At 32.3% G+C, this 11,730-nt stretch overlaps 1 protein-coding gene across 1 annotated transcript; it reads right to left on the bottom strand.

Annotated features, from left to right (window-relative positions):
• Positions 1–9,247: 9,247 nt before the first annotated feature.
• LOC127094049 (probable histone H2A variant 3) lies at positions 9,248–10,868 on the bottom strand. Its single transcript, XM_051032920.1, has 3 exons — positions 10,629–10,868; positions 10,396–10,514; positions 9,248–9,723 (listed from the first exon to the last, which is right to left on the bottom strand). The coding sequence occupies exons 2-3, from the start codon at positions 10,501–10,503 to the stop codon at positions 9,427–9,429; spliced, it is 405 nt and encodes a 134-aa protein (XP_050888877.1). The 5' UTR covers positions 10,504–10,514; positions 10,629–10,868; the 3' UTR covers positions 9,248–9,426.
• Between the last annotated feature and the right edge of the window lie 862 nt (positions 10,869–11,730).

Genomic DNA, 11,730 nt, shown 5'->3' with positions numbered 1-11,730 from the left:
TTTCACGTGGGAGAGAGGATTAATATAAGAGAGGCTTAATGACGACAAATAGTACATGAAAAGCATCTTTGCCCAAAGCGCATGTTTAAGATTCTGTTTTAGGTGTTTTGTTTTGTTGGCTTGTGGTACTTCTAGTTCCATCGACATGATGTGATATATAGATTAATAATTATTAAACTTATGTGTATACTTAAGTAACAAGTTACAGCCGTTTGATTTATCGTTTGATTTAAGTATTTGTAAGTTTAAAAGAAACTAGACACACATCATGTGCACAAGAAACTAGACACGTGTATGGTAGATGTGGATTGGCGCATGTTTTTTCCTATGTTTTGGTCGAGCTTCTGGCACTTTATGACTCTGACCACAAGCTCTAATCTAAGTTTCATTTGGTTAAATCTAACGGTTTTCACTTTCAGGACTTTAAGATCATTCTATTGTTTGTAATAAAAATGTTTTTGGTGATATTTCTACGAACAAGTATAGGATTGTTAGCAATGTTAATGTTAAACGGAGTTTATCAACAATTAGATATCAACAAAACATCGAATTTTATTTGTTTTGAGTATCAGTTGCAACGTGATTATAATGTCCTTCTTTCTTAAAAGGAGATGTTGCAGTATCAAAAGTCAAGAGAACTGGATCAAATATGAAAACCGAAATATTAAATATATTCATACTCAAATTGTGATTAAGAGAAGAAGAAAAAAGTTTTCTAGTCTAAATATTGAAGAATTTTGGTGCATTGATGTGACGACCTTGAACAGGGAAGTCTCTAACTTTTGTATGCATCTCTTTCAATCGAATGATCTTTACCATCCTCGTGGTCTTACCCTAGTAAGGATCCCCCATATTGGCTATAAGCTTCAAAATATGCTTCTTTAATCAGTTTTGTTAGACGAGGTTAAGAGGGGCATTTTTCCATGGATTCTTACAAAGTTCTCTTGCTAGATGGTTTTCAACCTATATTTCTTGGATAAATTTATTTGTCCCCTTCAAGGTAGTTTTATTTCTAAGAGAGGTATTGTTGATACTGCTATCATTGTTCTAGATATTGTGCATCATATGCATAGAAAAAAAGGCAAGAAGTGGTGTTTGTTATTCAATATTGACTTTGAGAAATCGAATGACCTGATGGACTGGCAGTTTCTAGAAAACACTCTTGAAGATTTTGGTTTCCCGACTTGAGTTATTGATCTTACCGTGTGTTGCATCACCTCTTCCTATCTTTCTCTTAAGTGGAATGAGGAAAAACTTGATAAATTTTCACCTAAATTGGGTTTAAGATAAGGAGATCATTTATCCCCTTATCTTTTCCTCTCTGTAAGGAAAATTGTCTCTTCTAATCTAAGTAAATGTTGATTTTGGTCTATAGATTTCGATCAAGATTTTCGGCCATGATCCCTGTCATACCCTAATTTTTAACCCTAAGATCTCACATATCATTGGCATCCTTGCACACAAACAAGGGACCTTTTGGTCCATCCCCTTCTCATCTTTGGGTCTTACTTTTGTATGGATCATCAAGCACCTTTTTGTTGGTATTTTACTTTTGTGTTTATATGTTCATTGTTTATCTAACCAGTAATCAAAATAGCAAAATATGTTTTGTTTTCTTTAAGTTTATTGTGTAAGGTAAGACTTTTCATCAAGAGTATCAACCATGATTCCTCAGTTATGTTCTCTTTAATTCATCAGCATAAGTGTGGCCAACCATTGATTCTCAAGGGGGATATCTTTCAATGAATGATCTCAAAGGATTTAAAGCACCTTTCAATCTCATTTTGAGCAAGAGTACATTAAAGTTTTGTTGCTTACATCTCAAGAAAAGTCCAAGGTTCATGTGTTTATTTCCATGCCTTCTTCAACAAGGTATCTCAAGCTTTGATCATTTTAATCAAGAGACATTCAAAGACACCTTATTTTGAGTTCATATGATCATCCATGTTCTTTTAAATGCAAGAAAAGTCCAAGTACACATGTTGGTTCCAAGTGGTTTGACCAAAAAGTCAACATTTGAAGTCAAAGCTTTAAGGATCACAACTCCCCCAATTCTCAACATTTTTTAATGCTTCTTTTTTCATATGACTCTTCTCAACATCTTGTACAACTTCTCTTTATATAACAAGAGTCAATTATGTTTGGAGGACCATCAAAAGTTTGAAGATATTATAGGTCATTTGTGGACTTAATGAAATTTGACCTATTTTCAAGTGACTTTTTCTCAACTTTCAAGATTCATAAATTCTTTAAATTTCAACATTTGAGGCTGATTGTTTTTGCACAATGTCATTTGTGATGCCCTCTACAAGTTTTCTTCAATGATCAAGGTCAAATTATGTTTGAAAAGCCATGGAATTTATTGAGACATTACAGGTCATTTTCAGCCATTGAACACTTGAATTTTTCTAAGTTACATAACCAGTTTTTCATGCAACCTTCAACATACCATAACTTTATGCTCAGGCATCCAAATGAAACCTTTCTTGGCACATTATATCTTTGGTATGATGTAAACACATTGCAATTTTACAACAATTCCCAAGCTCTGAGACCTTTTGAAGTGCTCTAACCAGATCGAGGTTCATCAACTTCTGATCACCATTTGGACAAGGTAGTTTTGAGCATCATTTAAACTCAAACAAGTTACCACAATGTAGTCTTTCACTGTCTGATGTTTTCCCCTAACTTATCTGGTGTTGATTGATCATGTTCATCATTTAATTTTACTTTTCGTGGATTACTTGTTTTTAAAACTTCTCTGAAATTCTCCATGCTCAGTTTAGATAAATAAATTTTGAGCATGAGGTTGAATTCGTTATGAGAATGCAATCACATTGGTAGTATTCTCATGTTTGAATTTTCCAAATGCTAAAACTCCAATGAGGGATCATCGAGGAAGATGACCAGAGTTATTTCAGGTCATCTGAGTTTGGCCATACACATTGGCAATTTGAAATGTTCTGATTGGTCCATTTTGAATTCGATCTCGTGTTTGAATCTGGCAAATTTTGACCATGCGCCCAAATCTGGGAGTTGTTGGATCTGCCACGTCAATTCATGAGGCCAGACTCAACGCTCTGTATTTTTTATGATTTAATTTCTTTTTCTTTTTCATCTTTAATTGCTTTTTCTTTAAAAATTCATAGTAAATTTATCTTTTATAAAAAAAATCCCAAAATAATTTCTAAAATTTTCTTTTATTTTTCTTCATCTGATTTTTATTTTTCCATATTTTATTTTCTTGATTTTCTATTTTTCTTGAATTTTCTCTTTTCTCATTTGTTTTAATTGGTTTAAAAATACTTTTATGCATTTAAAATTTCTGAAAACAATTGTTTTATGTGTGTATTTTATATCCAACCTTCCATAATTTTCTTGGTCATTCATTTGGTGTTTTGAAGGGCTTTATGGATTTTCTCTTTTATTTTCCTTTTAAAATTTATTTTAAAAATATTTTTGATGCATTTTATGCTTGTTTGACCTTTGTTGACTTCTGTTGTCCTTGGATCTTGGCTACTTTGATCATAGGTTTCATCAAACTCAACGGATCTTAGGTGTTGATGGGGTGAAAACCCTAATCCACCAAGATGGATGGTTGATTTTGATGATGACTTAATCAATCTTTTGATCCAATTTGGGTTTGGTTTCTCTTCTTCTTCTTCTTCTTCTTCTTCTTCTTCTTCTCTTTTTCTTCCTTTTTCTTTTGATCAAGTGTATGGTTTGTGTCCATCTTATTCATGATGTGTGGATTGTTACTTGATGAACTTTCATCATTTCAAATCTACCTCTTAATTGATCATGGATCATTTAAGGCACTTTGGAATGATGCATAAGTTTGTCCTAAATATCATGGAGTATTGATTAATGTAATAGACCATTCTCCTAGAATTTGTGCTTGATCCATTCTCTTTTCTTTTTGTGTGTGGCATAGCTTTAGGAGAATGATTTACATATCATTTCTCTAGCATCTATTAACACAAATATTATTAATGACCGGTCTCAGATGGTTGTGACTTCTACATAAGTCCAATTACGATTGCTTAACATAGCGCTAAATTTGTCCTGAATCAGAAAGTAAGTCATGTTCACAAGTGAGATTGTAAGTCTCCTACTCCCCATGATATTATGTGAAAAATATTGTCTCATTTTCACCTAAGAGAGTTAGTGACATACTTGTTGATTTTATCCAAGTTGGAGTCCTTCTCATGGTGATGTAGAGTTCCATATTTTCATGCTTGTGGGTGAATAGTTGAGTGTTCTCCAAAAAATGACAAATTATTTTTATATTCTTGATTACTAACATAACTTACTAACATTTTATTGTATTAACTTTATTTTAATGTCATTTATCTTATGCTCTTTATTTCTAGCTATTTACTTTATGCTTTTATTTTAGCATCTCATATCATATTGTTTGTGCTTATACAATTTGCTCTTTGTCCACTTGGACCTTTGTTTATGTTTATGCTCTTTTTCCTTTGTCCATTTGGACTTATTTTTATTTTAAAGACATTAATTGAGGGAAAAATACCTAAAAAATTGGTTCTCTTGATTCATGGACTTGAGGCTACTATCATTGGCATTGTTATGGAGTTATAGACTTAGAACTAGGATCTTGACCTTTGCTTTGGGAGTTTGTAATTTGAGACCTTGGCATTCATCTGGTACCTTTTACTTTGGATTTCTTTGAAGACTTGACTTGGTTACTTTGGTTTCATCTGATACATGGATTATTCTTAGCTTATTTGGCTTGCTTGAGGCTTAACTCAAATGAGGGAATTCTTGTTTGACTCATGTCATAAAGTTTGTTATCTCTTGGTTAGATCTTTGCTCCCTAGCTTTTACTTTATGTTCTAGGATATTCTCTCCATCTCCTCCCCTTCTTTAATTTTCAAAATTTTCTCTCTTGTTTTCAAACTTGAACCACTTTCTCAATAAACCTTGACTTTTGTCAAGTAATTTTCAAAATATTTTCTTAATAAATGCTAATACATCTTAAGCATATCCAAATCAATTTCAAATGACTAAAAAATACATAACTCATTCGAACTATTTTGTGCCCTTTATGCACTTTTTACTTTTAAATTTTTTTCTCAAAGTCTAGACATGAGTCATTTTCATAGTTGAAATATAATTATCCTATCCCCCATAGTATTTATGATAATTTTTTCCATCTAAGAGAGTTAGTGTCATACTTGTTGATCTTTATCCAAGTTGGAGCCATTCTCCGTGGTGATGCAAAGTTCTCATACTTGTGGGTGGCTAGTTGAGTATTCTCTTTTAAATGACAAAATGTATTTTCATAAAAAAAAATGAATCAAAACAAACATCTTTTTTATTTTTACCACGAACTACGACGTTTTAATCCTCCATTGTACTTTGTTGGTACGTAGACATGAGGCTCAGGAAGTCTTGGCAAACACAAAAGTTGTAAAAACATTTCTCTTCTCATTTCCCCAATCTTTTGCAAACAACACCATTTTTAAGCCAAAATGCATAGAATTTCAAAGAGGTTCCTATAGAGTACTATAGATGTTTAGGGTGATAATACATTTTCTTTGCATAACCAACCCTAAGACCCTTATCTCTTTCTATTAGTTTTGTTTTAAAACTTCTTTGGGTTTTGTTCGTTCTTTTTTCCCTTTCCTTTGGAAATAATAAAAACGTGGTGGCGACTCTTGCTTTGTGAGTTAAATAAACCAATAGCTTAATCTCAAAAAAATTACCGCTATAGTGGGTAATTGATTGATGTAGTCGCATGCGCATGACATTTGCGATAGCACCCCTGAGTCTTTATGTTGGATGGCTCGATCTCTTCGATCGTACCCCAGACTCACTACTGCCTTACACAATCACAAAGAATTGAATATTTTAGAAATTTCAATATTTCATTCATATTTGAGAATTACTTCTACGTACGAGGAAGGTGATGATACATGTGTATTGTATAATGCAAAATAAAGAAAACATGATTATGCACACTCACCGCCGCTTATTCTCCATGTTTTCTTCCTATTCGCTGAGTCGCTTTTTTAGGGATGGATGTCCATGCTTCTAGGTTAGACAGTTAGGGGAGCCACATTGATTTCCATTGCCTAGCCTTCTTCTATATTTTGCATATGATCGAAAGTGGCATTTTTTGGGGGCATCTGTTAGCCTGTGATTTTTGACACTGCGCTAAGCTTGGTTTGGAAGAGTCTCAAGAACAGATCCACAAGATTAGGATCACTTTATCTTCAAAGCATGTGTATAACATCGAAAAGGCTTGCACAAATCAGCATTTTGGCGTGGAAATGTGGTGTAGAAGTGTCGAGTTCAACGCATCCATCAAATGTTAAGGACTTAGTGAGTTTTTAAATCCAAAGGTCAGTTGAACTAAGGATGCTTCGACAATACTATAGGTTTCGACTAGAGATTCTCGACAAAGGAATTTGGGAGATTTAAAGGAAGTTATCAGCACAGGTGATGGTTTAAAGCAATTCAAACATTGAATATGCATGGAAGCCATGCAGAGGTCAGTAACCCACGTACTTGTTAATGTGTTGGGTGTTGAGAAAGTATTTGTTTTCGATGGTTATTTTTAACTTGTATATTAGTCAAATTTCTACATTGTAACTGGGGTTCGCAAATTTCATTAAGTTCTCTATATAATCTAATATCGAAGTCACAATGATTCAAAGATTCAGTGAGAAATGTATGATCAAGTGCATCATTTTATGTTAATGCAAACACTTTACTTTAAGATTGTTTCATTATCCTCTTTGTTTTAATTGCACTCTTATTGCTTTTCATTCTAATTCTTCATACTTTTCTGCACATTTCCATTTTCCTCACGTTATTCTTGAGTTCTCACGAACTCAGACAAAACCATCATTTCAAACACACTAACTTTTCTCAAAACATCCACAACAAATCTATCCTCGAGATTTTTCGAGTTTAATCTCTTAAGAAAACCAAACTTGTGATTTTTTACTAAAAATATCAGTAAACAATACCACCTGGAATGCTTGAAATCATAAGAATAGTAGTTGCAATTGCAGCATACAAATGGTAGAAGACGCACCAGTTGGATGTAAAGTCGGATTTCCTTAACGGGTCACTGGATAGGGAGATATTTATGTCAAGCAACCGCCAAACTTTAAGATCAAAGGGCGAAAAGAGAAGGTATACAGGGTCATAAATGTTTTGTATGGATTGGAACAGACACCTAGAGCATGGAACAAAAGAAATAATAGTTTTGCTCATCAATTTAGGATTTAACTAATGCACATAAGAACATGGAGTGTACGTAAAAGTTTCAAATGAGCATAAATAGATCATACTATGTCTATATGTAGATGATCTATTGGTCACAAGATCAAATGAAGTTAAACTGACAAGATTCAAAGCTAAAATGAAGAATGAGTTTGAATTGTGTGACCTATGTAACTTTGTTTATCTCCTAGAAATGGAATTTGTGAATACAAAAGGTGGAGTTTTTTTCATCAGAAAGAATATGCAAAAGACATGAAGAAATCCAAAATGAGCAATTGCAATACTACAATCACTCCTATGGAAACAATCATAAAATTGAAAAAGAAAACAAATAATGAGCTTGTATATGCAAACTTATACAAGCAGATAATTGTCAAAATGTTGAAATGTTGACTTGGTAAGTAGGTTTGTTGAGAAGCCTAAGACATGTCGCTTACAAATAATCATAAGGTACATCAAAAGGACCGGAAATCATGGTGTATTCATGTCAAACTAACAAAAGACAAGTCAGAAGGCATAGACATATGGATGCTCTGACTCAAATTAAGGAGGAGATCAAAAAGACGAAATGGTATAGCAAAATACTTGTTCATGATTAGCTTCAATCTCATGAAACAAAAAGAAGCAAGGATAATCGTCACATCATCACACACAAAAATCATTAAAGACAATACAAAGAGTCTAGTAACAATAATTCAATCATAAACATCCATCATTTATCACACTTACCATCCTTTGAATAAATTAAGACCAAAAATAAAAAACTAAACAAAAAACCCTAATAAAATGATACACGTAGTTGCAATAAAGAATAGAAAATTTTATATTTTATATTCTAAGCAGTATCACCGAAGTTTTAGATAGGGGTGTGCAAAATAACCAATAACTATGAACCAAATTCCTATCCAAATTAATCCAAACTTTAAAACCCAACCCAAAATTATATTTTGAAATTGGTGATCCATTTATCAAATTAAAAAAAAAAACGGTAACCATTATTACAAACCGGTTCAAGTAAACGGTTACCATTTTTCAATAATCATTTCAAATCAACCCAAAACACAAATTTCAGAATCCATAATTTTTTTTATAAAATTGTTTTTTTATAAAACTGTTTTTTGAAAGAAAAAAAAACTGGTTTGAAAAATACCGATTTAAAACTCTTTTTTTAAAATTGATTTTTTTTCAATCTTATAGGTAATTACTTAATTTTGATTTTTCATACTGAAAATTTAAAAATAGTGATTGATTTTAAGAGCGATTGGATAGAGTTAAGAAGTTGTTGGAATGAAAATTAAATTTGAGGGAAATTTGGTTTTAAAATTGATCCAAACAAAAATTAATTTTTTTTAGTACAAACCGATCCAAACATAAACCAATTTTAAAAATATAAACCAGTTTTATCAAAATGATTTTAAAAACCAAACTGATCCATATATTTGGTTCAATTTGGTTATGATTTTGAACCATGCACACCCCTAATTTTAGGTGTACTATGGAGACACTTCTATTATTAACCATATATACTATTAAAACAATTATACACTAAGCAAATTCTCAAAAATGTAAGAATGAGTCAAATATATATTAAAATTTCTAACAATAAAATAGCTTACAACTAGACTAAGTTTGAAACAGTTAAGTTTCAGCCTCAATACACTCTGAGATTTAAGATCTTCTACAGTTAAGTTTAAGACCCACTCAAATTGCTTACCAATAGACTAAGTTTGAAACAGTTGATAAGAAATTTCAACCTCAATAGACTTTGAGCTTTAAGATCTTATACTGTTGCACGCATATGTACGGAGCAGATTCAAACATGCAACATCCTATTTTTTTACCTTCAAATATTAAGTTTCAGCCATTAAACTACTTGGCAAAATAAAAACAATCATTTTGGCCTAAATAAAACACAGAAAATTGTAAATTTAAGACTAAAATAGACACTGTAACATAAAGGGTTATGAGAAAAACATGAGGATCACAAATCTAGACAAACAAATTAAACCATTCAATAGTATCACATGAGAACACCACCATTTACACAGTAACATATTAATTGATTCAATTCTAAAACTACCCTACTTTGATCATCATTTCAATCCATAATAAAAAACCACACCCTAGTTAAAGTAAAAAACAGTCACATAAAAACAAAAACTAAACATCTCATTCCTTGGCAGTTTTGTTGATCAACGACTTATGAATGTGAGGAATGACACCACCACCAGCAATTGTCCCTTTAATAAGGGTATCAAGTTCCTCATCTCCCCTAATTGCAAGCTGCAAATGTCTTGGTGTTATCCTCTTCACCTTCAGATCTTTGCTTGCATTTCCGGCGAGCTCAAGAACTTCTGCAGTCAGATACTCCAGAATGGATGCTAAGTAAACAGCAGCTGTTGCTCCAACACGCCCATTGGCTTGGACTCTTTGTTTCAGCTGTCTGTGGATCCTACCCACAGGAAACTACAAAAACAATTTGCAATTTATACATTTAAACAAAAAGTAATGAAAGGAAAATTGCAAGAAAAATAGTACTTAGATAATCTCAAAATAATGAGATATAATCTCAAAAATTAAACTTAATAGAACGCCGGTAACAATGAAACATATACACCAAAAACATAATACTAACATGTTGACACTTTGACATCAACACGGACACATTGACACCGACACAAACACTTGACACATTGACATTGTGACATCAACACTGACACATTAACACTAACGCATTGAGACTGTCACATTAACACTAACGTAACGACCCTGACAAGTGTTGTGTCACTGGCTAACAAGGTTTTAAAAACTGTCTATTAGTACAAAAATGATTGCAACAAAACACTATCAAAAGATATCAATATCAAAAAGTTTGGTTAATTTTCACCACAATCAACATCACAACACTTACCACTAACAATATACATCTAAGAAACTTCTACCAAAATTGCTTTGATTTTTCATGTTATATCAAAAGCACACATCATATATTGGACATAGATCAGATAAATTCTGCCGTCGGCGAAAAAGAAACGCCAAAGATTAAAACTTTATAATGAACCCTAACTGGGTATCTAAAAAACTGATCTTTTTCTTTGTTCCAAAACCAAACCCTAGAAAGAACCGAAAGGGATCTACCTGGATTCCGGCACGAGATGAGCGGGAAGTAGGTTTCTTCTTGTCCTTATCTTTGCTAGCAGCGGTGGTTTTCGCTGCAAGAAGTCCTTTCCCTCCTTTTCCTGCCATTCTTAAATCGCCTGCATATTTCAAAATCGAAAAACAACAAAACATGTCAATGAACAAAACCTAGGTCGAACGTAGGAAAAGAAACTTCTGGGAACAATGTATCTAGGTTAGATCGGAAGAGATACCTGAGAAATTGAGAAATTGAGAAATTGAGAAATTGAGAAATGAGAAAGAGTAGCGATGTAGCGATGGAAGAGAGAAGAAAGAGAGGGGTTGCGGAATTTGAATAGAACGTAATGAAATATCGTTGTCAAGACATTAAATTGAATTAAAATTTGGAGGATACGTTTTTGTTTTTTGAACTTTGGCAATTTTAGCGAAATATTAGGCGCTTAACTTTGCGTGGGAAAATAATTTTCAATGTTAATTTCAAACTTCTGTTTTCCCGCTCTGGCCCAATTGACCGTTAGGTTTTTATCAGCCATGTTGGAGATGGGCGTTAACCCAATGGCAGTTTTGATGAGTATACCCCCACACTTAACAAGTCTTATCTCACTTTTTGAAAAATACAACCGCCAATATTCTTAAATTTTGTTAGTCAATTGGTCAATACTACCATGACATGCTATGTATTTAACTAGACCGAGTTGAACTAATTTATAATTTGTATGTAAATCTATGAATTAATTAAATTTATTTTATATTTTATATTTTTTTTATAAAAATTGTTGATTTATATTATCAACAATTTATTTATATTAATGCACAAATATAAATAATATAAAATTACATCAGAGGTCATTTAAGTTATTTTTGTATAATAATTTGGTCTTTTAAGTTTTTTTAACAATCTGGTCATTTAAGTTACCAAATGTGTGCATTGTTATCCATTTTGATAGAGTGAAGTTGTTAATTATTGATGCAATTATTTTGAGTGGTATGAACATGATGAAGTGCAATCAGAAATACAATAATTATAAATTTTTAAATGTTCAAAATATGAGAAAAATGACGTAGGAATCATCCTAAATGACTAAGTTGTTACAAAAAAAATTAAAGGATCCAGTTTTTACAAAAAATTAACTTAAAGGACTTCTGGTATAAATTTTTTTATAAATAAATATTCACTACTAGAAAAAGCACATTTAACCTCGGACGCGAAATGCATTTAACCTCGGCTACAAAGGCGAGGTAACGAAGGGTGTCATGAAAAGTGAAAACTTTATCTCTCGGTTTAAAAAAATACCGACGGGTATGTGAAAATGTCATGGGTTTGATACCAATGGA

Source organism: Lathyrus oleraceus, chromosome 6 (assembly GCF_024323335.1).
Source record: "Lathyrus oleraceus cultivar Zhongwan6 chromosome 6, CAAS_Psat_ZW6_1.0, whole genome shotgun sequence".
Classification (NCBI taxonomy): domain Eukaryota; kingdom Viridiplantae; phylum Streptophyta; class Magnoliopsida; order Fabales; family Fabaceae; genus Lathyrus; species Lathyrus oleraceus.
This window is presented reverse-complemented; position numbering and strand designations above follow the sequence as displayed.

What these genes read in the sequence shown, in the direction of transcription:
- LOC127094049 (XM_051032920.1), bottom strand. Translation starts at nt 10,503, where the DNA reads ATGGCAGGAAAAGGAGGGAAAGGACTTCTTGCAGCGAAAACCACCGCT. An exon ending in CATCTCGTGCCGGAATCCAG is followed by an intron (nt 9,724 to 10,395) that starts GTAGATCCCTTT and finishes TTGTTTTTGTAG; the next exon opens with TTTCCTGTGGGTAGGATCCA.